The sequence below is a fragment of the Alosa alosa genome, chromosome 20 (genome assembly GCF_017589495.1).
Source record: "Alosa alosa isolate M-15738 ecotype Scorff River chromosome 20, AALO_Geno_1.1, whole genome shotgun sequence".
Classification (NCBI taxonomy): domain Eukaryota; kingdom Metazoa; phylum Chordata; class Actinopteri; order Clupeiformes; family Clupeidae; genus Alosa; species Alosa alosa.
In genome coordinates, this window is record NC_063208.1 from 13877796 (window position 1) to 13903072 (window position 25277).

General features: G+C 43.3%; 1 protein-coding gene across 15 annotated transcripts in view; it reads right to left on the reverse strand.

Annotated features, from left to right (window-relative positions):
* Nucleotides 1–591: 591 nt before the first annotated feature.
* Nucleotides 592–25277, reverse strand: part of pleca (plectin a) — a 153855-nt gene continuing 129169 nt past the window's right edge. For 13 of the 15 annotated variants that reach the window (XM_048230254.1, XM_048230256.1, XM_048230265.1 and 10 more), the window contains 19 exons: nucleotides 25124–25228; nucleotides 24771–24866; nucleotides 24499–24624; nucleotides 23830–23982; nucleotides 22823–22977; nucleotides 22376–22502; nucleotides 21768–21951; nucleotides 21281–21313; nucleotides 19427–19584; nucleotides 19032–19210; nucleotides 18188–18326; nucleotides 17575–17931; nucleotides 17341–17424; nucleotides 16911–17015; nucleotides 16630–16728; nucleotides 11468–14821; nucleotides 2062–9189; nucleotides 1747–1847; nucleotides 592–1434 (listed from right to left, as the gene is read on the reverse strand). In XM_048230254.1, the coding sequence (XP_048086211.1) occupies nucleotides 2866–9189; nucleotides 11468–14821; nucleotides 16630–16728; nucleotides 16911–17015; nucleotides 17341–17424; nucleotides 17575–17931; nucleotides 18188–18326; nucleotides 19032–19210; nucleotides 19427–19584; nucleotides 21281–21313; nucleotides 21768–21951; nucleotides 22376–22502; nucleotides 22823–22977; nucleotides 23830–23982; nucleotides 24499–24624; nucleotides 24771–24866; nucleotides 25124–25228 (11778 nt within the window). In that variant the 3' untranslated portion in view covers nucleotides 592–1434; nucleotides 1747–1847; nucleotides 2062–2865. The remainder of the gene's footprint in view (nucleotides 1435–1746; nucleotides 1848–2061; nucleotides 9190–11467; nucleotides 14822–16629; nucleotides 16729–16910; nucleotides 17016–17340; nucleotides 17425–17574; nucleotides 17932–18187; nucleotides 18327–19031; nucleotides 19211–19426; nucleotides 19585–21280; nucleotides 21314–21767; nucleotides 21952–22375; nucleotides 22503–22822; nucleotides 22978–23829; nucleotides 23983–24498; nucleotides 24625–24770; nucleotides 24867–25123; nucleotides 25229–25277) is intronic. The other 2 variants (XM_048230269.1, XM_048230268.1) reach the window with 1 other exon arrangement.

The following is a 25277-nucleotide window of genomic DNA, read 5'->3' on the forward strand; positions in this document are numbered from 1 at the left end:
TTTTATCATTATTTACCTGGATTTTAGTATGTCAAATGCAAATTACAAAAGAAATTCAGAGAATTATACTACTTCTAGTTTTTGTCTTCTATGCAATGACGTATGTGCATAGGTCTACTTGAGGAATGATTCTTTTTCCATTGCCCTGCAAGATGTCGGGAGTTGTTACAAGTGCTTAGGGTGCTGACCTGGGCTTATGATATGCAGATATACCACACTTACCGCATATAAAAGGTAATATTGGCATCAGGCCTAGGATAATGACCTACACAGGGTAACACTGGCCTTTCACAGGTTATGGTAATTAATTAGAAGGGCTCAGTGTTGCAAAAATAATCAAGAATACTCTTGAGATGGAAGTAGTTAGCAATAATTAACATAATTTCTGACATGGCTGGTACAAATACTTTCAATGCCTTGATCATAGATCAACCAAGTGTGTTTATACTTTGGTGTTGTGTAAGAAGACCTCTGATCATTTCAAAAAGAACATGGGGGTAGTGTGTAAAATAATGAGCTTAATTTCATGTCTGCAGCTCAACACAATACAAAACAGTTCTGTCAAAAGAGAAAGAGACGATATGCCCTGTATACAGTATATATCATTAGTTTATTTACATTAGAACATAACTTCTTCCTTTAAATATAGGTCTACCCATGCCTCAGATCAGTTCCCCCCCCCAACAGACATGTAGCTTAGCAAGTACTTAAAAAAGTCAGGTACAGCTGTTTTATTGCATCTCTTGAAATTATGTTATTAAAACATGCAAAGCCAAAAAATAGAATATATAATACGAAAATATATAATTGAAATGAAAACAAAATCTGAAGTCAGAGGGATGTAAGGAAAGAAAAGAAATAGCAATGGTGTAGGGCTTAACACAGACGTCGGTTCAAGTGACATAGCTTTAGTAACCTATTTCTACCACAAGTTAAGGAATTTCTTGAGTATCATCATCATGACTACTCCAATATGCTAAAACATGTGCAGTCCAAACCCAGAGTTTTCTTTCTGTTTGATCAAGTATTTTTTATGTTATGTGCTATAGCTATTTAGGAAGAAAGTGCAAATTAGAGGCAAAATGATCTTGAAATACTGAATCTTGTATATTTATGTTAAAATGTAGGCATACCTAGATTTAGTATTCTCAAGTTATATCTATGGTTGACAGTGCTCTACTTTTTTACCATGGAGAAAAATAATCTTGTAAGAAAAGCCTGTGCCAGTTGCTGCCGTGATTTAAACTGCTGACATTAAGACAATATTCTGCTAATACACTGTATTAATTCCAGTGGTTGTAATGGTACATTTTTATGTAAGGCTGCATAAAGACACAGAGCTGAAATGTAAATGAATACTCTCTTGAAAGCATCAGTGGATTCATCAGACTCATCTTCGAAGCATCAGTAGATTAGGAGGTTGGGAGGCAACACCTAAACAACAAACAAATAAAAAAGGGACAAAGGTTTATACATAGCTGCTTGCCAATTTGATTATTTTCCTCAATTTTTGTTTTATTTTATAAACAGTCAGCGATTCCACTGTGTGTGGTCAAAACAATTCGGTACACAGTCCTGGCTCTGTAAATGTACACAAAGTAGCCAGGGCAGAGCCATGAACACTTCCAATCAAAACATTTCTTCAGGAGAAGGAAAGGGGGGGGTTTAGCTTGGCTGTTCAGCTCAAATATCAACAACCTTTTGCCAGAATCACAGAATCTGTCTGTAAGTCACCAGAGTATTTACCATAGACTCATTCATGGCGTCTCTGTAGGACATCAGGTCAAACATTGTGGATGATGAGATCTTCACAACATCTAATTCCTGAGGTCCCTCTTGGCACAAAACTGTGGAGAAATATAAAAAGGTACAATTGAGCATTTCAGTAGATCAAAAGCTAATTTCATTCAAACTCATTTGTAAGTTGCTTCGCATAAAAGCATCAGCTAAATTAATCCATGTAAATGTTAAATGTAAATTCACTGCAGAAGCATTTTGTTGAGTAGTTCATAATAAAGTTTAAACAAAGCACAAGCATACAGTAGAAGAGAGATCACTCACAGAAAGAAATGCAGAGATACTGGAGGCAGATGGTGTCTCTGAAGTCTTCCTCGAAGTTGCAGTTTGACAACAGATGGTATGTTTAGGATTATGGCATTTAGCAGGCTTTTCCCCTCATATCTGTTATGGCCTCAGTGACTCCTGAGAAGGCTTTTTACTTGCAGCAGTAACTGGGAATTTATCCGTCGACTATGACTGTTTTTGATCCAAATTGTCACATTGTCAGATGAGTGTTGGACATCTGTTGGTTTATTATGATTTCCAGAGGGAGTGGTAGAGCATCATAGTGGCATGGCTGTGGCATTATTGACTTGATTGGTAGAGGATTCTAAAGCTTTGTTCCTTGAACCAATCTCTGGGCAGTGTGACATAGCGATTTGTGTTATTTTTTTTATTCTGCTCTGCAGACAGTAGACTTGAGCTTTTATCTTTAAAAAAAAAATGCAGGCTGTTAACAAAACGTTAACTTCTGAAAATAACTCTGACCTAACTTATGTACTGTGTACAATCATAGAAACAACATTTACATTTAATTTCTTGTACGGTGGAAGTCCGTTCTACAAATAAAAATGTACAGTAAAAATGAGAGTATTTATAATATGAATAAAATATTTTGGATGAGACAGGAAGAAGGTAGAACAAAATGAGCTTAAGTTAACTCAAGAAAAATAAGAGAATCTTCAAAATAAATGTAAAATTCAACAACAAAGTCTCAACCAATAATACAAATATAAGCAAAGGCCCATAGCAACCACATGCAGAGCAGAATGAATGAATGAATGAAGTTTTTTTTTCTTTTTGAAACTAAGCAACTAATGAACACTGCATTGGAGGCAGAGTGAATGCAATCCCATCTTCAGAGCAACAGTTCCTGCCTGATGCCAGTGCTTTTAGGGCCATCCTCAGCTCATCCACACACAGCCCACCATGCTCTCCAGCAGTGTAGCGACGACCAAAGCTGGGGGAGGAGTAGGACGTTGAGGAGAAGCCCATGGAGAAACCGGAGCCGCCGGTGGCGTCAAAGCTACCCCGTCTAGAGCCTGACCGTGATCCAGTTCTTGAGCCCGGTCGGGAACCGGAAGCAGAGCCAGAGCCACTGATGCTATAGGGGCTGTACAGGCCTTTGCTCGATTGTGAGGAGGCTTCCAGCAAGCGCAGGCCAGTTCCTTCCTCAATCATGCTTCTCTCCATGGCATCCTTGTAAGAGATCTTCAGCTTTGTCTTGGGACAGGTGAGGTATTTGGAGTAGGCACTGACATCGCGTAGTTTCTGTGCAGTCCGTGCATCGAGAGTCCCTTTCTTAACAGCGTCGTCAATTGATACCCTTCCTTGGACTTCTGGTTCAATCAAACCCCCTGTAAGGTACTGGACTTCAAGGAATCGCTGGCCAGCTTCATAGTAAAGCCAGCCCTTCTTTAAGGCTTGAGCGGCAGACATTTTTGTTTTGGTTCTGGGATCCTCAAATCCGTTGTAAGCCTTCTGGGCCAGGTTTATGCGGTCGACCATGATCTTGTCCACAAGCCCTTTCTCCATTGCGTCGGCAACGGGGAACCTTTCGCCAGTGTTTGGGTCGATGATTCCGCCCGTGCATGCCTGAGCCTCCAGGAGCCGTTGGCCAGTGATGTTGTCCACCAGATTACGGTGCATGGCCTCTGTGACAGACACCTTTTCCAAGGTGTCCGTGTCCAGAATTCCAGCGACTGGGCCAGTCTCCTCTGTTGGATCGTTCCAGGTGGTTGCGGGTGTTTTGATTGAGGGAGTTGGGCTGGAATAGGATGAGGTGGAACCAAATGAGGATGAGCGTGAACGGAAGCCACTCATGTTTCCTGAGAGCATGTCAGCAAACTCTGTGATTGACAGCGTGCCAGCTCGGTATTGATCTAAAGCTGACTTGTCAATGAGCCCTTTAGAGATGGCATCATCAATGTCATACTGGCGTCCAGATCTACGATCGATGATCATGGACTTTACAACGCCGTCTGAGGAGGAGATGGTGATTTCTTCCCACTCGCACTCCTGCTCTGCAAGCTCCAGGTAGGTTTGATGGTCAATAAGCCCTTTACGGTACGCCTCATATACAGACATTTCCTTGCCAGTCTCGGGATCCACGATCACCACTCTGCGTTTGCGGACAGACGATTTGGAGGATGTCTTCCTCTCACGTTTCTTCTCTTTCAGAGGCAGGAGGATTAGTCCAGTCTCAGGGTCAGTCATGCATCGCTCCATCAGCTGAAGATAGGTCAGATTCTCCTCTGTGTTGGGGTCAAAGAAGCCTTTGGTGTCATCAGAAGGGTCTGTAAGGATTTCGTTCATCTCCTGGTCGAACAGGCCCCGTTTATAGGCTGTCTCCACTGTCACGCGGTGACTCTCCTCGGGGTCGATGATTCCACCTGTTGCTATCTGTGCCTCAAGGAGACGGATGCCGTGGTCTTTTAAGATCAGCCCCTTCTTCATGGCTTGGAACAGAGAGATCACCTTGCCAGAGTATGGGTCTTTGTAGCCAGTTACAGCTCGTTCTGCAGAGAGAAGCTTGTCTTTAAACTCTGCACCCACGACTCCCATTTTTACAGCTTCACTTACGTTCAGCTTTAAGTTTTTGATAGGATCAATGATATATCCTGTTGCTGCCTGCGCCTCAAGAAGCTCAAAGGCAGTTCCTGGCCTGATCATGTTCTTCTTCATTGCCTGGTAGATTGATAGGCGGTCTTTGCTAGCCTCTACGTAAACACCTGAAATACAGCTTGTACCTATAAGGTATTTCTGAATGTTTTTAGTTATTTCCTCAACTGATAGGATACCCTGCATGAGCCCATCGTAAGTCTTTTGGTCAATGAGCTGAGAACGAAGCAGCTCGTCCAAGGTGATCTGCTTCCTGAGACCCTTGAAGAGTAGTCCTTTATCAGAAAGAGACAACAAATAGAGGCCACTGTCTTTATCCACTTTGCAGCGCTTGAGTAGCTGAGCGTAGGACACTCTCTCATCTGTGGTGGGGTCCACAAATTCTGTCACAGCATTGCTTGGATCTGAGAGTCTCTCAAACATCTCTTTGTTGATGTAGCCGCGTTGGGTAGCAACCTCAGTTGGCAGGTGGAAGTTGTATTCTGGATCCACGATTCCACCAGTTGCGACTTGAGCTTCCATAAGTTTTAGGGCATAATCTTCAGGAACCAAATCTTTCTTCATCGCCTGGTAAAGGGAAATTACCTTCCCACTGTAAGGATCTTTGTAGCCTGTAACTGCCCTCTCAGCCGACAAGAGTTTGTCATGGATTTCAGGGCCAACTAGGCCTTTGCGTACAGCTTCATCGACTGTTAGCATTTCATCTTTCACTGGGTCGATCATGAAGCCCGTCGCTGCCTGTGCTTCCAGAAGACTAATAGTTACATCAGGGTTGATGAGGTTCCTCTTCATGGCTTGATAAATGCTGACTTTGGTGAACGTGTCTGAAATCACACCTGCTATGCAGCCAGTGCCGAACAAATACTGCTTGACTGTTGACATCTCCATAACTTCACGGATGGTTTTCTTGCCAGCTTTCAGTAAGTTGTAGGTTTCTAGGTTTATGATGCGAGAGTTGTAGAGCTCATCAATGGTAATTCTGCGTCTGATTACATCACAAGACATGCTCTGCTCCGTCTTAATAATCTCCCTTTGCTCAATTATTTCGATGACTATTATGACCATTCTTTCCTTAGTTATCTTTCCAGTTCTATACTGTTCAAGAAGTCTTTGCTTTTCTTCATCAGGGAGCATGTTGGACTGCATGACTTCCCACAAGGACATTTGCTTTCCAGCAAAACTTTCAAGTGGAAGATCAACTGTGGTGGTTGCCAGGTCTGTCTGTGCCTGCTCCTCTGTGACTACGTAGGACTTCTCTTCCTTGGGAGGTGCTTCGGCCACAGCAAGTGGCAGGAGATACACCCCTGTGTCTGGATCTTTCATGCATTTTTCTTTCAGTTGCTTGTAAGTGGCACTCTCCCCTGTGCTGGGATCAGTAAAGCCCATGATGTCACCCGATGGGCTGGCAAAGGATTTGGCAACCTGCTTTGTGAGATAGCCCCGCTGAATGGCTACATCATTGGGGACACGATGGCTATTCACTGGATCAATGATGCCTCCTGTGGCTGCTTGTGCTTCCAGCAGTGGGATGGCATGTTCTCGCAAAACAAGTTGCTTTTGCATGGCTTGCAACAGGGAGATCTTGCTACCCGTGTAAGGGTCTTTATAACCAGTCACTGCCTTTTCTGCTAACAGAAGTTTTTCATGAAGTTCAGGGCCAACCACGCCAGCCTTAACAGCATCGTCAACGGTAAACTGCTGGTTCTTCACAGGATCAATGATAAATCCAGTGGCTGCTTGTGCTTCCAGTAGAGAGAGGGTTGTATCTGGAGTCAACATTTTCTGCTTCATTGCCTGGTAAACACTGACCTTCTCTTTAGATTTCTCCAGGAAGATGCCGCCAATGACATCCCCACCTTGTAGGTATTTTTTCACGGCATCAGTTCCTCCAATGTCTTTGGGTTTCTTTTTGCCTTGCTGGAGCTGGTCATACATTGACTTATCAATGATTTTGGACTCAAACAGAGAGCTGGCTGTTACCGGGCCTCTGAGCCCCTCAAAACTGGCCTGTGTTTTCTTGGTCTCATTCTCATCCATCATTGTGATCACAATTGTCATGATTCTTTCAATGGTGATTTGCCCTGTCCTGTACTGACGGATCAACTCAATTCTCTGCACCTCTGTGAGATATTCTGAATGGATGATCTCCCATATGGTGACTGTCCTTCCTTTGAAGGGCCCACTATGCAGTTCCATGGTGGCCTGATTGAGTGCATCTTTTGTCTGACCTTCAGTGTACTTGTGGTCCTCTTTTGACTTAATGGCTTTGCCTGACACTGGCAGCAATGGGAGTCCTGTCTGTTTATCAGTGATGCATTTCTCCTTAAGTTGTGCATATGTAACATTCTCCTGTGTAATGGGATCACAGAATACTCTGCTTGTGTCAGAGGGGGTGCTTAAGCTGCTTAAGTCCTCACTGAAATAACCACGTTTGCAGGCAACATCCTGTGGAATACGGTAACTCTTGACTGGATCAACAATGCCCCCAGTGGCTAACTGGGTCTGCAGGAGTCGAACACCTTGGTCTTTGGAAATTAGATCTTTGTTCATGGCTTCAAACAGGGAAACTGTATTTCCAGTGTAGGGATCTTTGTACCCACTCACTGCTCTTTCAGCTGACAGCAGTTTCTCGTGGAGCTCTGGGCCTACAAGACCCGACTTGACAGCTTCGTCCACGGTCATTTTCTGATTTTTGACGGGGTCAATTAAAGATCCAGTTCCGGCTTGAGCCTCTAGCATGTTCAGTGCAGTCTCTGTTCCGATAAAACCTTTTTTTAGGGCTTGGTAGAATGGCATTTTTTCCTTGGTGGACTCGATAAACACCCCAGCAATGCTGTTTGTACCCTTCAGGGCTTTCTTCACTGCATCCATCTCAGAGATGTCCTTAACTAAAGCTTTGCCGTTGCTCAATTTATTGAACAGGTCTTTGTTTATAACCTTTGAGTCCAGCAGCTCTGAGGCAGACACAGGGGATCTTATTCCTTCGAAAGCCAGTTCTTTGCTCTTCTCTTTATCCTCTACACATGTGATTACAATTTTAATGATCTTCTCGACAGTTATTTTCCCACTCTTGTACTGGCGAATCAGATCCCGTCTCTGTTCCTCAGTAAAGTACTCTGAGTTGATGACTTCCCAGATGGTCACAGTCTTTCCCTTGAATCTTCCAAATGGAACAGACACATTGGCCTTACTGAGCACGTCTTTGGTCTCCTCATCTGTGTATGTCCCTTCAGTCAGTGCAGCTTTCTCTGTTATGGGCAACATAGGAAGATTTGTTTGAGGGTCTGGTTTGCACTTCTCCATCAACTGCTGATAAGTGAGGCTTTCCTTTGTGTCTGGGTCGATGAATCCCTTCTTGTCTGCAGGTGGGTTTGAGAGAACTTTGTTGAGCTCATCATCTAATTGACCCTGTTTAACAGCAGTTTGTAAAGGCACCCGATGACTGTTGACTGGATCGATTATTCCGCCGGTTGCTAGCTGAGCGTCAAGGAGTTTTGTGGTCTGGTCCTCAGCAATCAGTCCCTTTTTCATGGCCTCAAAGACAGAGATTGTGTCACCAGTGAAGGGATCTTTGAATCCTGTTGCTGCCCGCTCCGCAGATAGCAGTTTATTATGGAGCTCTGGACCAACCAATCCCTCTTTTACAGCTTCATTGACAGACATCTTCTTGTTCTTTACAGGGTCTGTGATGAACCCAGATGCTGCTTGGGCTTCAAGAAGCATAATGGCTGTGCCAGGTGCAATCTTCTTCTCCTTCAGGGCTTGATAGATGCTCATTTTCTGGTTTGGTTCCACTATGAGACCACCAATACTGTCTTTGCCCTGTAGGCACATTTTAACTTTATCGGTCTTGCTAAGTTCTTGTACAGTAGTTTTTCCTTTCTTTAATTTGTCGAATTCCTTTTTGCTCAGTGCACCAATGTCGTGAAGCCTCTTTGCAGGAACCTTGCCTCTGATTCCATCAAAAGCTAAGGGTTCTTCTTCCTTTTTCCCACCATCCACAGCATCTGAGCCATTAAGGACTTTCTTTGTTGCCCCCACCATGGTCATGGTCACTACCTCACCCTCAGGAACCTTGTCAGTCTGAATCTCGATTTCTTTGCTGGATGTTGGGGATTTTTGTGCACCTTCAAGCTGCTGAAGCTTCTCCCGAAGCTTTTTGTTCTCCTCGGCAAGGAGCTTCTCTTGGGCAAGCTTCTTCTTTTCCAGCTCCTGCAATTCTTTCTGTTTGTTGACCATTTCATCCTCTGCATCCTTCTGCTTCTTAAGAGCGGTGTCCATGCTAACCTGCAGCGTTTTCTTCTCATCTTCCATTTGTTTCCTCTGGCGTTCCTGTTCATCTTTGAGGGCCTTTGCCTTCTTTGTTTCATCTTGCAGTTGTTTCTCCAGCTTTTTCTTCTCTTCTTCGATGGCTTTCTCTTTCTTCAACAGCCCTTCTTTTTCTGTAAGGAATGTCTTTTGCAATATGGTCTTTTCCTGCTTAATCTGCTCTTGCTGTGCATCAGACATCTATTTTAAAACAGAAACACAGAGTTACATAATATATAATAATATATGACATAATACAGGCAAATAATTTATGAGTGATTACTTGTAAGTTTATGTTACTAAAATGCAGACTATAAGTATGTTACTATTTGGACACTCGTTTTTCATGGCAATGTGCTCCTCATGTCGTATGGCAATCTTGTTATTTCACATTCATTAATGCATGTGCTCAATTAGGTAACCGAATAGCTTATCTGAAAATACTGACATGGCCAATTAAGTTTCAAACATGCTCATTGAAGATGCAGTGAGAATCTCAAGATGCATGTCCATTCAATACAAATCAGGCATGTATCAAACTCTTAGCCCAGTGTTTCCCCAAGACAATTTTTCCAGCAGCGGTGCTATTGATTGTAGGAACCCCCCCCCCCCCCCCCCAAAAAAAGAAAATTTTGAAAAAATGACTCCTTCAATGGTGACTTCTGGTGGATTTTGTGAAAGAAATGGACAGATTGAGTGTTACAAATAATGACATAACCATCAACACAAGCATTTACAAAGCATGATTATTGCAGTACTTGAACAGGATTATTCATGTTTTTCTTTCACCTTTTTCATTTACATTATTAGTAATTAGCCACTGTACAACTGTACACTGTAGGCCACTGTACAAACTATTACTATTTAGAATGATTTACGATACATGATACATTAAAAAATAATTGATGTCCTATTTTTTTTTAATTAAGGCACTAAGACAAAAGGCAAAAGATGTGTTTTATTCCTCCCTTTAGTCAATTTCAGCATGGGTGTCTTAACTTTTGCACAGCACTGTATAAACTATATAGACTTCTCTTTCATGTCATTACACTGTATTGGTGCTATGCAAGTCGAATTGAGTGCCTGTCACTTTAAGGCCGTGACGGCCCATGGGGCTTGCTTGATTCTCACGGTTTTAAGCTAACTTAGCAGCGTTGTTGTGCATGGTGCATAAGAATATGTGGATGAAATGAATTATGTTTTCCATGTCATTTGGTAAAATAAATGCTCAAAAACTCGAAGAAAATCTATCTTGGATTATAGGAGATAAGTGTCTTGTATCATTTCTATAATTTTGGTGAGCTCTACAGGAATTACAAACTATCAGATGTAAATGGTTGCGTATCCTATTACTCAAATTCAATTAAACCCACCAATAGGCTAGCTAGACCTTAGTTTCACAGCCTAGGTATTTTAGCAACACAGGGCTTGAAAGCATTGCCTGTATCACAAACAAAAACGAAACAATGCGTGGAATTTATCTGGGAATAGGCTACTGAAGGTAGGGGCGAGCTATCTCGCTGGCGTGTTTAATTTGGTTCCTTGGTTAACATAATGTAGGCTACGTTTTTTTGCACAAAATTGTGTCTGCTAATAAACTTAAACATAAACACAAACAAGCATGATCTCCTGTGGAATCCCTGACTGCGCCTTCAACGTTAGCCTACTATTATTTATTGACATTTTTTTAACGGCAGCTGTTCCTGAAGTTCACTTGCATGTTTTTTTTTTTTTTTTTTTAATTAGGCAACTTTTTTTGCAGTGGCGCTTGAATTCCAGTAGTGGTGCTGCGCCGCTGATGAATACATTGTAGGGGAAACACTGCTTAGCCTATTAGCTTTCAGCAATTCTCCTGTCATTACAAACATGCTTGAAAAAGAAAAGGTTCTTTAATTCACAAAACAGACAACAATTAGACAGACAAGGCACTGGGGAAATATCACTGTGACTGATTGCTACTCTATGAATTTTTTGGTTGAAATTTTAAAAAGAATATCTCAACACTTCCAATAACTTGTGGACGATTTCTTGAATATGAGGAAAATCCGTATATAATCATTTGGTAGGCAACTAATTTAAATTATTTAAATCCTAAGAGGAATTAGACTCTCCTAGATGTCAAATTCAAAATGATGAATACACCACCTACATGTCACATGTAAAAAAAAACTGTGATCAGTGTTCAAAATACACCTCAGAAATTCATGTACAAATCTTGGGTGAAAGCTCACAAAATGGACTTGCAGAAGACCATGAAACTCGAGTGTCCCTAAAAGTCAGTCAAGATATTGTATTCTTTGAAATGGAATGACAATAATATATGAGGACATTCATGAAATTGCTGGCTCTGTTAAATTATGTTGGCTGTCAGCAATTTACATGTAGTGTTATCTTATAATACTGTTAGTTATTTCTTTCTAGGTGTCATTAACACCTAGGCTTGTCAGAGTTGGAGGTTAGAGATAACTGTAAACAATACCTCTTTTGACTTATTTTGTACATCAGTGACCTCTTTTTTCAATTTTTCTTTTTCTTTCTCAAGTTTCTCTATAGCTTTGCGGAGGTCCTCTGCCTCCTTACTGCTTTGGAGTCTCTGCACTTCAAGCTTCTCAACAACAGTGACTTTCTCTGAGGTTTGCTTCTCGGTGTTCTGTAGGCGAATGCGGATCTCGTCTGCCTGATTTTTGTACTTGTTGGCCTCCTCCTCAGCTTTGGCCTGGGCTTGGCTGAGCTGTGAAACCTGCTGCTTCAGTTTCTCTGCCTCAGCTGTGGCCTCACGTTGCCTTTTCCGCTCCACTTCCAGAGACTTCTGGAAACCTTCAGCCTCCTCCTCCAATCTCTGCTGCATCTGGTTTTTGTCCTGAAGGAGTTTCTGAGCTTCCTTTTGTGCCTTATCTTTTGCTTTCTGGAGCTTCTCGGCTTCTTCCTTGAGTGTCGTGGCTTCCTGGATGGCCTGCATTTTTTCCTGGAGCATTTTGTCCGCCAGCTCCCTCTGCTGGGCGAGGTCAGCCTCTGCAGCCTCTCGCAGTCTGGCTGCTTCTTGAGCCTCGACACTGAGCCTTGCAGCTTCCTCTGCCAGCTTCTTCATGTTCTCAGCCTCTTCTTCTAGTAGTTTCTGTGTGCTCTCTTTGTCTTTCTTGTGGAGACGTTTGTTTTCCTCTTCAATTTTGAGCTTTAATTTGACTAACTCCTCCATCTGAAACTTAACTTTGGAGAGTTCCTCTTCCACCAAGGCCTTCTGTTTCATAGCATCACCGACTTCATCCTTTAGCCTCTGTAGCTCTCCATCCAGTACAGATTTTTGCTTATCTGTTTCATCTAGTTGAACTTTAACCTTTGCGAGTTCTTGCTCAACCTGAGACTTCTGTTTGAGGGTTTTCTCAGCCAGTTGCTTGTGCTTGGCCATCTCAGCGTCAGCTTGCTGTTTTTGTTTGAGGGCGGCTGCTTCAGCTTCGGCTCTCTTTGCAGCTTCCTCCTGAGCTTCTTTCCTCTGCTTCTCTGCATCCTCCTGGGCCTTGGTCTGCTTGGCTGCTTCTGCCTCAGCCGCTTGCTTCTGACGCTCAGCATCTTCTGCCTTTTGCCGTAAGAGAGCAGCCTCTTTCTCGGCATTTTCTTTGGCTTTTGCAGCATCCTTAGCCAGCTTCTTGGCCATCTCAAACTCCTCCTTAAGCTTAGCCTGAGCTGCACTGTCCTCTTTCTGTTGTACCAGGATATCTTGGGCCTGCTTTTCGGCAGTAGAGCATTTCAGGGCAGCTTCTTTGGCCGCTACAATCTGTTTCTCCGCCTCTTTGTCGGCTTTCTCCTTCTGCTTGTTGGCTTCAGCAGCTTTCTGCTTGAGGCGCTCAACCTCTTCCTGAGCTGCCTTGCGTTGTCTTGCTGCCTCCTCCTCTGCTGCTTTGATCTTCTTCACCTTCTCTTCTGCCTCTTTCCTCTTCTTCTCCTCTTCTTGAGCGAGCTTTCTGAATTTCTCAGCCTCCTCCTCTGCCTTGGTTTTGCTCTTCTGAGTCTCATCTGCAATGCCTTTGAGTTTGTTCAGCTCCTTCTCAAGGTCAGTCTTTCCTATTGAGGCCTTCTCAAAGTTGAGTTTGAGGATGCGTATTTCCTCCTCCACGACTTTTCTGTGTGTCTCTGTTTCCTCAACAATTTTCTTCTGTCGCTCCAGCTCTGTATCTGAGGCTTTCTTCAGCTGGTTCATTTTCTCATCAATATCCTGCTTATGCTGAGCTGCTTGGTCTTCAAGCTGTTTCCTCTGATATGCCTCTTCTTCAGCTTTCCTTTTGAGACGTTCATTTTCAGCCTCTTTTTCCTTGAGTGCTATCTCGGCTTCAGTTTTAAGCCTTGTGGCCTCATTTATTGCGGCCAGCTTTTCTTTCAGGATCTTCTCTGCTTCTGCTCTCTGTCGAGCTGCTTCATCCTCAGCGACTTGTCTTTGTCTCTTGGCCTCTTCTGCCACTGTTCTCAGCTTAGATGCTTCTTCAGCCAGTGTCCTCATTTTGGTTGCCTCAGATTCAATCAACTGTTTGCTCTTTTCCGTGGTGGACATGGACTCTTTCTCTGCTGCAGACTTGGCCTGGAGGAGAATGTCCATTTCAGCTCTAACTTTGGCCAGTTCCTCTTCCAGCTGTTTCCTCTGTTTTTCAGCAGCGCTGGCCTCGTTCTTCAGCCTCTGGAGTTCGCCGTCCAGCAGGGTCCTCTGTTGTGCCGCATGGTCAAAGTCAGCTCTGAGGCGGATGAGCTCTTGCTCGGCAGAGAGCTTCTGTTGAGCGGTGTCATCTGCAAGCTTTCTCTGCTTCTCCAGCTCTTTCTCTGCCATTTCCTTCTGCTTCAGTGCAGCTTCTTCCGCTTTGCCTCTCTTCTTAGCCTCACGCTCTGCCACCTCTTTCTGTTTCTCAGCATCCTGCTGGGCAAGGCTCTTCTTCTGTGCCTCCTCCTCAGCCTGAAGCCTCAGTCTCAGGGCCTCATTGGCCTTCTGCCTCCATTTTTCCAGCTCTGATTCTGCCTCTTCTCTGGCTTTGGATGCCTCTGCTTGCTGCCTCTTGAGACCTTCCGCTTCCTCCTGCAACTGGAGGACCGCATCCTGCTCTTGTTTGAGGGACTCCTCCAGCTTGGACGTTTTCTCGACCAAAGACAGACGCTTGCTCTGGAGTTCTGCCGCTGCACTTTTTACAGCAACTTCCTCAACGACCTTGATCTGGCGCTGCTTTTCTATCTCTGCCTGTTTGAGGCACCGCTCAGCTTCCTCAGCCTGGAGCTTGTATTTCTCCAAGTCCTCCAGAGCTTTCTGTTTCTGCTTGGCTGCCTCCTTCTCAGCCTCGGCTTTCTTCTTCAGCTCGTCCTCTGCCTTGCGCTTCCGTTGCGTCTCTTCTGTCACCTGAGCGCGGAGTTTCTCAGCCTCCTCCTGTGCTGCTTTCCTCAGCCTGTCTGCCTCAGCGGCCTTGTCTCTCAGCTGCTGAAGCTCAGCTTCGGCCGTGGACTTCTGCGTTACAGTGGTCTCAAGCTGTAACCGGATTATGCGAATCTCCTCTTCGACTTTGATGCGACTCTGAAGGGCCTCCTCCACCTGCTGTGCCTTGGTTTTGATCTCTTGCTCGGACAGGCTCTTGAGTTGGTGCAACTCTTGCTGGATGTTCTGCTTCTGCTTCTCGGCGTCCACAGACACCACCTCCCTCTTGCTGACCTCCGATTTCATTTTGAGCTTGAGCTCTTCGGCCTCTTTCTCGGCCTTGGCGATGGCTTTGGCGTGAGTCTCGGCTAACTGCCTCTGTTTGTCTAACTCTGCCTGCATCTCTGCCATCTTTTTCTTCTCCTCTGCTTTTATCTTTTCAGCGGTTTTCTGTATTAGTGGAAGTAGACAGCATTGGGGGGTGGGAGGGAATAATAACATGGTTAAGGGGTTACAGGGTTAATTATGCAATTTTATCTTGGGTTACATTAAATGGTACAGGGAGATACATGGAAAAAAGTAAAAAGACATGTACAAAAACACTGGTTGTTACTTTGTACATTTCAAATTAAAACATCTTAGTTACACTGAAGAGAAATAGTTAACAATGAGTATTAAAGAGAGTTTTAAGCATTTGTTGAGAACATCATTGTACACTTTCTTGGATATATGGCACACAGAATGACACAACACTTCACTGAACAACACAATAGTGAATTTGGGATCTGGGATGACTACAAGCAGCTAAGATTGCTGACTAAAGAAAGTTTCACTGACAACAACATGGTCTGCTCCTACATCGGACTGCAATCGCTGTTCTGAATTCTAATGTGTAGCTCATAACTCATTCATGAGGGAGGAGTTATTTAGCGTAACTAAAGTGTGCAGAGATTATCAGCATAAGCTTCAGCAGAGGCAGAGAGAAAAGGGGAGGAATAGCTGCACTTTGCATAGCTAGTTTGAATGGGTCAAACTAACTGAGCAGCCATTTTGTGTTTTGATCATGCCTCATTTCAAAAAGCACAGCTTAGTGATGCAGCATGACAAGCAGGAGATATGAAGAATGTTTAATGACAAAAGAGTGAATGAATGAACAAAAGAATTAATGAATATGTTATACTCAGATGACAAACTTGACATGATGAATGTCAATGACCTCTCACTGCAAGTTTTAACTGATACTTGGCAAGGTAGTTGAGATTTGCAAGTATGTTATCTCGACAACTCTAAAGCTTGTCCTTACACTGATGTAAAAGGCGAAAGCACATGACGATGAAATGAAATGAGAAGTAATGCAAGAATTTAAAGGTAAAGATGATGAGTTAAATACCTGGTTATTGTGCGGATATTTTACCTCTTTAGTGCCCAAACATGACAAACATTCATCATGATAAAGCACTGGCAAGCAGTTTAGAGAAGCAAACAAACAAACATAATTTAAAAAGGTTAGAAAAGAAAGGGCAGAAAGAAAAAACAGTGCAAGAGTCCAAGCCCAGAAGAGAGTCAAACAGAAAGGTTCCTGGGGGATGCCGTTTATTACAGTAAGTCTGTCAAAAGGGAGTGTCCATTCTATTCCCACAAAATTGACAAAGCATATGGTGTTTCCCTGACGAGGGTGAGCATGCACAACATGTCTTTTGAGAAAATGGAGACAGTGAAGTTACTTCAGGCTGAGAAGGGATAGTGAGTGATAAGGGGGGGGTATTCTCCCACTTAAGGCCCTTGGCAGCTAAGGGGGGCAAGACAGCTATACATAGAGGATGGCAGACCACTGGTTGATGGGGATGTGCTGCACCACTAACATTCTGGGGTCTCCATAATCATAAGTTAACAACCTCACCTTTTTCATCTAATCTATTTAAAGAAGAAATCCACTTGCAAACTAAACTCAACATCAACTGTGAACTGAACTAAACTCATGTAAAGTAAACGTAAGGCTCACTCTGTGTACCAGATAAAGGGAGATATTTACTTCTAAACTTGTACACTAAGTCACTGAGTGGCATGGCCTATTGGTTGGTTCCATCCATGTTCGATTCAGTGTGCATACATTCTGGGTCCAACTCATATACAATGGTATAAAATAGTCTGTATGGTTCTACATACATGACAATATTACTATGTGTTAGTGATGATTTGAGTGGAGGAGCAGTGTTCCTCTTGCTCCTGCTGAGTTGAGCATGGTAGGCGCAACTTACCTCCTCATCCTCTAGGCGGCGCTGTGTGTCCGTGATGAAGATGATGTACTGGCTCATGAGTGTGAGCAGCTCGCTGTAGCGAGTTCTCAGATTGACATACTTCAGGAGAGAGAAGTCAGCAATGAACAATATATACTAATATGCAATTTAACAAACAAAAAATAATAATGAACAATTAATGAAATCAATATACTGCTTAAAATGTCTTAAGTTCTGAAAGATCAGATGGTTTGATTTCATCAGACACACTAGGAATGAAATAAACAGTCTCCTTCACCTACCTCTTGAATAATGTTGTCGGACACTGACTCCATTTTGGATTTCTTGGCGGGAGAGGCCAGTGGCTCTCCCAGGGCTTTGTAGGTGACCAGCTGAAGCTCATAGTCCTATTGGGAGATAAAGTTAGTCATTCTTCTCTAGCCATGGAGGCTAAGAGGGCTGGTGCTTATACCATCTTTCTGTGATGCTCAGCGGATAAGAATCATAGACCAACAGCCTTCCCCGAAGTCGGTACCCATTAACAGCTGGGTGGACTGACACAGTGCAGATAAAGTGCTTTGTTCAAGAAAACAATTTCAAGTCACTTAAAGTGATTCTGACTAGTGACTTTTCAGTTGCTAGCCATTACACCACTTAGGTACTGCGAGATAAAGTCAAGCAATCTACAAAGGACTCTGGCTTATTAGAGAGAAAAGGGGGAAGCTCACTTACCTTCACTGCATCGATGTAAGACTTCGCATATTTCTGACACTCGTCCACTTTATCTTTGTTTTGCTCAATCTCCTGCAGGAGTTTCTGTAAAAAATGTGAGTTTTCGAGTCAGAGCATTGTGAAAAGCTCCCAAACTTTATTTTCTTTATTCACTGCTTTACCAAAATTGAATGAAAAAGGAGAAAAAAAAAAGAAAAAAAAAAAACTTTAAGACTGTCCACTCTCCTTGCATACCTTCTCCTGAGCGAGTTGGTCCTTGAGCGTTTTGCTGCCACTGATGGGTGCAGCGCAGCTCTTCTCCTGTCTCTGTTTGGCGTCAGCTGACCAGTTGATGAGCCAGTCGTAGCTGTCTCTGTACAGCTTCATCTGTCGTCCCAAGTTGTCCAGCTCGCGTTGGCGCAGGTCGATCTGGGCGAACACGGCCTGCCAGCGCTCCTGCAAGTTGCAGACGAGCGTGCGGTAGTGCTCGAGCTCGGCGTCGCGTTCGCTGTGGACCATCCGCATGCGGTCGTGCACTGCTACGGCCTTCTGGAGCTCCCGGTCCAAGCACTCAAAGGTGGCCTGCTCTTCCTCCGCATCCGCACGCAGTTTCTGTGTAGATAGTCGAGTTTTACATTAACAGATAAATTCCTCACGGAATGTTACGCTCACCTGTCAGGTATTGAAAGTACAGTCTGCGATGGCATTATTGATATTTGAGTCAACAGTCAATAATATTATACCCCTACCTTCCATGCTACTAAATTTAAAAATAAATATTTGATTAGAGTCACAGAGTGTACCTTTAGTTTTGAATTTTTGATGATTTAGATATTTTACAATTATTTTTACTTGTGGGTGTCTGTACCTTGAGCTGGTCGAGGTGAGCCTTCACTTCTTTCTCCTCTGCAGGAACCTTGTTGACGTTACGCAGCTCGCCTTCAAACTGCTTGAGTGCATCCTCAGCTTCCTGTGTGCTACGGATCACCACGTTGATGGTCTTCAACCTGAATGATTGGGGGGAAATTATAGGATACCCTTTAAATGCCTATAAATATACTACTGTAGTTAACCCATCTAGGGAAATAGATTGGGTGAACTAATTAATAAGCATAATATATTATGTATTTTATGGGGTAATTTTGCTTTCTCTGAATATTTCTTTCCCACACAAGGTTGCTTTCAAGATGATTTTGATCTCTTGAGAGATGATTTTGTTTTCCTCAACTTTACCAGTGGTGCCAATAAATGTGGAGGGTGCTGTATTTGGTTTGGTGACTGGCCATGGTGCTGAAATGCCTAACAGAGGTTGTGTGTGGTACACACTGTACTGTATGTAATGTCTGTGGAGATTCCCAACAGTAAGGAGAAGTAAGTGAGAAGTAAGTGAGAAGTAAGTGAGCCAAAAGCTACTAGTGAATAATTGGGAAGAACTGATGCAGCGAACAGTCATCGCCCCTGTGCACTGTGATCTGGACGACAGGAGGTGGGATACTGAGCTGTCAGTGGGTGTGAAATACCAGGACATGTAGGGCAACTCTAGAATAAGGAAGTGGGGTGAATGACAGCTGTCAATCATCCCCATGGGCTCCTCCCATGACATGGCTTCAGAGACATTTCATATTGATATGTAAAATATTAAGTAGCTGAACATATAAATAATATAAGAACAAAGTATATTTTCAAGTTATTTGTACTGAGTGGGTGCTTACTTGTCCATGTAGACGGAGGACAGGCTGTGGACGTGCTCCATCTTCTTGAGGGTGATGTCCAGCTCTGAGCTCAGCATAGGCATGGAGCCGGAGGCCTGAGGGGACGCCAGCACACTGTGCGTCTGAGTGGCCACCTTATCCAAATCTTTCTTTATGCTCTCCAGCTCGATCTGCACTTGCTGATGGACACACACACACACACATACACAGAGTTAGGAGGTTTAACTACAACTAACAAAATTCACAGAAATAGATTCAATAGCTGTTGATCTTACTAAATGCATTAGTCAACGTGTTGCTCTGAGTTTGTAACATAAATGTGTTTGCTTTTGAAACTAAACAATACAGCTAGAAAGTGATACAAATATTTCTAGTGATTTTATTTAGTTTTTCACCTTCTGGTCAGTGGTCCTCTGGGCACAGGCCTTGAGGGGCTCCTTGTCCACCGGGTGTCTGAGGCGGTTAACGGTGCGAGTCTCACAGTTCTCCAGTCTCAGACGCAGGTCTCGGATCTGAGTCATGTACGTCTTACACAGAGATTCATCCTGCTCACCTGTAAACACACACACACACACACGTACACACACAGAGGTGGCGTTACAGGGTTGACTAGGAAGCGATAGGATAGTTACCAGTGTTTCCCATACATTGACTAATCTGTGGCGGGGCGCCGCCACAGATGAATATTCTATGTTTAATTTAATTTAATTTAATTTCATTTCATTTAAATATAAGGTCAAATCCTTGCATTGCCATTGAGCTGCGCTTTTACGCGACAGCCTTTCCTTGCCCGCCCGCTCTCTCTCGTAGCCCGCTGCCACTCCTCTGCATGTGCATTTAACAAAATATTCACGATTGTTGAAGGATTGTTGTTGCCATAGAAGCATTGCATAGAAGACGTCTGGCTAAATTGCTATTAAAGGAACCATATGTAAGATTGTGGCCAAAACTGGTACTGCAATCACTTTCAAAATACTGAAGAGCGATGTATCCCCCCCTCCCCTCCCCTGACTCGAGGTTGCCAACCCTGATGGCTAAACACTACTGACCGTGATTAGTAGTTAGGTGGAGGGTGGCGATCAGGCCAAAACACAACATGACATGACAAAACACAACATCAACATCAGTTGAGGGCTGCAACTTCACTTTTAAATGACAATATCCTGGCGGACTACTGTTGTCAGTGATATAAGTATTTGAAATGAACATGATTTCTTAATGTCTAGTGACATATCAGGGCCATTTTATGATTAATTGAAATATTTTTCTTACATACGGTTCCTTTAAATCCGCTTAGCATCGTGACCATGCTGCGCAAATTTGTTCAAAACTGCTGCATTGAAGTGAACTCTGCTAAGGTCTTATCACAACATAGTAGGCTACATTGAAGACTAAACTAAGTTAAGTTATGAAATCAAGCAGTATCTCAAAGCTAACGTTAGAATACTGTTTGGATGTCGAATTTAGAATGCTTAGCCTACTTACAGCTGCTTGTCAATTTCGTTGAAGGGCTCATTTTATTGACTCTGACACTGAATGCAAAATCCCGATGTAAATGGAAAAGTGTTTTCCAAAATTTAAAAGTGCTTGTCCCAAGAAGAAGTACGAACCTTTATTTTAACTATGTAGAAAACTTATGAATTACATCCACACATCAGCAGCCTTTCAACTGTGTTACAATTGCAAGGGTCCCCTCAAACGTCTTAAAAAGGCACTCAATTAGACCTATACACTACCAAGACGATCTTAATACCCCCCCCTTGTCAAAATTAGCTACCGCCACAAATTGAATCCAATTCTGTGGGAAACACTGGTTACACACACAAACAAACACAGTTTAGATACACCAACAAGCGAAATGCTGTATAGTAGGACTACAAGTGAAGTGATCTATAATAGCACCAGGATAACTGGTAACATACTGTATCTAGAGAACTGATGTTGTACACACCAGCTCTTATGCGAGTATCACATAACAGTAAAACACACACAAACACACACACACAGCAGCGCTTTTAGTAACAGGTGATATTGAACAGCAGAGATAACAGTTGGTCCCACTTTATATTAAGTATTCTTAAAGCAGTATACTTACAAGTCATTAATGCTAAGCAATGATATTCTATACATTATTCTATCACAAGCATTAGTGAGAACTCTTAATATGAAATGGACCTGGCATTTATTAGATATTCTTAGCAGAAAGCCACACCAAAACGTCACACAGCATAGCACTCATGGAGCTTTACCAGAGAGTGTTTCTGCTTCGGTGGGGACATATCCTGCAATGTCATTTCAACAGTTAGCCTAGCACCTCATCCTCATCACATTTCTGAATAATACATAGGCTATATGATGCTGTATGAATCATACATAAGCTATATGATGCTGTATGAATCATACACAGGCTATATGATGCTGTATGAATCATACATAGGCTATATGATGCTAAAATTAATCCTATGTAGGCTATATGATGCTGTATGAATCCTATATAGGCTATACGATGCTGTATGAATCCTATATAGGCTAAACGATGCTGTATGAATCCTTTATAGGCTATATGATGCTGTATGAATCCTATATCGGCTATAATATGCTGTATGAATCCTATATAGGCTATATGATGCTGTATGAATCCTATATAGGCTATATGATGCTGTATAAATCTTATATAGGCTATATGATGCTGTCTGTAAGACAAAATCAGTGATGTACTCTGTGGTAGTGGCCCACCTTGCTCCACAGACTGCAGGAGGACGTCGTAGTGCTGCTTGGCCGACTGGAAGCCATTCTCAGCCTGCAGACGGTCATCAGCGCCGAACAGCTCAGAGTCCTGGCTGTCCTTCATGAAGTTCTGGTAGTGCAGCTCCAGGTTCCTCAGGGCCAGGTTGTACTCCTCCACCTTCAGCGTCTTAAACTGGACCAGGGGAGAACAGACACAGAAATGAGTTATGGAGGAAAAGGAAATAGTTAATATCACAGAAATCAAACAACGGTAGGTAATACAACATTTGGGGAATAACATGAAAACACCTTTAACAATCTTATTTTAGTGTTGCAGGAGAAGTGGATCAACCACACTCCACTGGTTTGGTAAATAGTCTGTTTATTCTCGGAAGTTCATTGAGGGTAGTCCTCATTTTCAGTGATGCTGAGATAATGTGTAACGCTAGCTGTGCTGTGAATAAACCTCTTTCCTGACACTTAATGAGTGATAGACACTAGCACTGGTCTCCTTGCTAGCACCCCCTGCTCCCAATCTCAGGTGCCTCAAGTTTGTGGGTAAGAGCCCAGGCCGGTGTGGGACTGAACGCCGGACACTGCGGGTCACAAAAGTTTACCATGAGGAAGTTCCAGGAGTTGATGAGCTGGATGTCCCTCGTGAGGTACTGCCAGGACAGGAGGCTCTTCATGTCCACGTGAAGCCTCTGCCAGAGCACAAACAGCTTCTTCAGACCGCCGTCCAACCTAGAAACATGACATTAATTTATTCAGTGAAGGTGAGATGCACATTTCATTGCAACAATTCGGTACAAAACACTCCATAGTGTCGGTATATCACTGTCCTCTTTTCTTTAAGTCTGACCCAGGGAAAACAGAAAAGTAACTAATGATGATTAATTATTTAATGTTATTGGGGTTTTTTTTCTTATGCTGACCAGATACAACAGAAAAGAAAATTCAAGTGTATGTGTGTGTGTTTTAGCATCTGTCTGTGTGTGTCATATTAAAACATTAGAGAAGTGTTTTTATGGAATCTAACGAGAGGTCAAAGGTTAAACACTCACTCATTAACGCTGTCCACCGCCTCCTTATTGATTGGGGGGACAACAAAGCAGACAGAGGGCATGGTGGCTTCGCCTCCTTTGGGGTTCTTCACCTTCCACTTGGAGGGCTCGGTGTTGTTCAGCAGCGTACAGTCATCGCCTCTGTGCACTGTGATCTGGACGACAGGATGCTCACGGTTAGACCGATGGCACTGAATATGGCTTTCTTTTCTACTCCTTTTTTGAATAAATCTGTTAGTTTGAATATTTTGCAGCTGTGTTTGAGAAAGGAGCGAGTCTCAGAGTCCCTGCGCACTGTGATCTGAACGCCATGTAATTCACGGTTAGAGGGGTCGGACAGAATATATTTTTCTTTGTGGGTTTGAGGTAGGAACAGGTCACAGTTTATCAAGTATAGAGAGTATGGTAATTGCAACCTGGTAACTGGGATAGGGATTGGGATTTGTTTGAACTTGCAACTGTTGGCACAATCATTACAGTGAGGAAATGTAATATGTGTATTTATCTAGTTTTGGTGGTTTCCAAATTTCACATGACACCACAAATGAACTGTGAAATGCAACCATTGATGTCTGTATAACCACGAGAGAATCAGTCTGTCAGTCGTGTCAAGATAGGCTAGACTGATGTCATGGTTTAGCTCTCCCCTCATCACAAGACAAGTAAAAACTGGCCTGCAAATAGTAAAAAAAAAGATAATCTGGAGACTGAGTGTCACAATGTTCCTGCTCTGTGCTCTGGAATTCAGCTCAGCTCCATGGACTTTGTGGGCATGATTGCAGTGAACAATCAACATAGTGTGCTGTGTACAAACAAACAGTTTCCAGAAAAAAAACCACATTGGGATCAAAATGAGATACAAATAGGCTACAAATAATAATGACACAAAGGGTTCACAAAAACAAGGACACAACAAACAAGCAAAAAACACACAAACAAACAAGCCAGAAATAAACAATCCAACAGCAAATGACACATTAAGAGGGTTTCTAACATCTCTGCCTCACCTCCATCTGTTTAAAGTCGCACACGGCCTGCACGGGCTGCTTGGCCTTAACCGAGTTGGCAGGGTTACGTGGTTTCAGCTGGACGACGGTCTTGGCCCGTCTGTTGAGGCCGTCCAGGTGAGTCTTAAACTCATTTAGCTGCTCCTTTTCATCCTGCTCAAACACACAGGACTCGATGAGGAATGGACGGCTTAGACGTTACGTGTTAGCTGAAAGCTTTTCCCACTCTAGGGGAAATCTTCTAATATTTGATTGCTATGAATTTATCATCTTCTGCAACATCTCTCTTGTGATACTTGTGGACGATTAATGTTCACAGGAACATGTTAACAGCACACATTCTAAAGTTAAAAGTAACAAAATCACGGCAAATCTTCATACTGGAAATCCAAAAAGCTACTCTTTAAAATGATTACACTACACATGGCCCAGTGTTTGAAAGTTACAGATGGGCTACACCAGGCCTGCAACTGAAGTGCTCCGTTCTGGAACGCTGGTCTAATGTTTTCCTAATGTCACGTCTGGTGTAGCCAGTTCCATTGATTATAGTGGAAGCTGATTGTTGCAGCTCATGCTCAGTGAACGGAGTGCATCAGTTATGTGCCTGGTGTACCTTGCCTGTTACAATGACAGCCGTCCGGCATGGGGTGCTTAACGTGTCTCACTCACCGCTGAGTCCTGCAGCAGGTCCTCCAGCCTTGTCACGGTGATGGCGCGGTCACACACGTACTTCCTATTCATCGTGTCGTTGATCTTCTTCATCTGGTCCTGGGCATCTTTCACGTCATTGAAGAACTGCAATGGTGAACAGAGGGAGGGATACAACATGGCTCAGCTCACTAGCAAGACTTTATCTCCCTAACAGTTTTACTCACTCCGATGCAAAAACAGAGGCGTTTATGTGTGTGTGTGTACGCGTGTGTGTGTGTGTGTGTGTGTACCTGGAAGTAGGCAGTGTTTTCTTTTAGGTGTGTCTCAATACAGCAGCACAGCTGGAGGATCCAGCTCCACTGGGTCTGTAGGGCTGCAGTGAAGGCCTGAGAGAAGGAAAGAGAAATAGAGGGAGGGAGGGAGAGAGAAAGAGAGAAATATAGACAGAGGGAGAGAGAGAAAAGAGTGAAGAGAAAAGGCAAGACAGAAGGGAAAGTGGGGTGTATATGATAGAGGAAGAACGAGTTATCAAAGGTCAAGCTGCCAAATCTGTTTCCAAATCTGTATCCAAAACACAACGAATGACACATTCATTTTTTTTTTAGCTGAAGTCTTGGCTCGGCTGCCTCTCTCTGCGTCCTACCTCGATGGTTTTCTTGCCAGGGTGGCCTTCCTTCAGCAGTTTGTCTCCTGTGGCCTGAACAGTGTTCACCTTCTTCTCCCTATGTTCCAGCTCACGCATCAGACCCTAACACACAAAATTACCTTACATTACTACACAATACTATGCAAACATC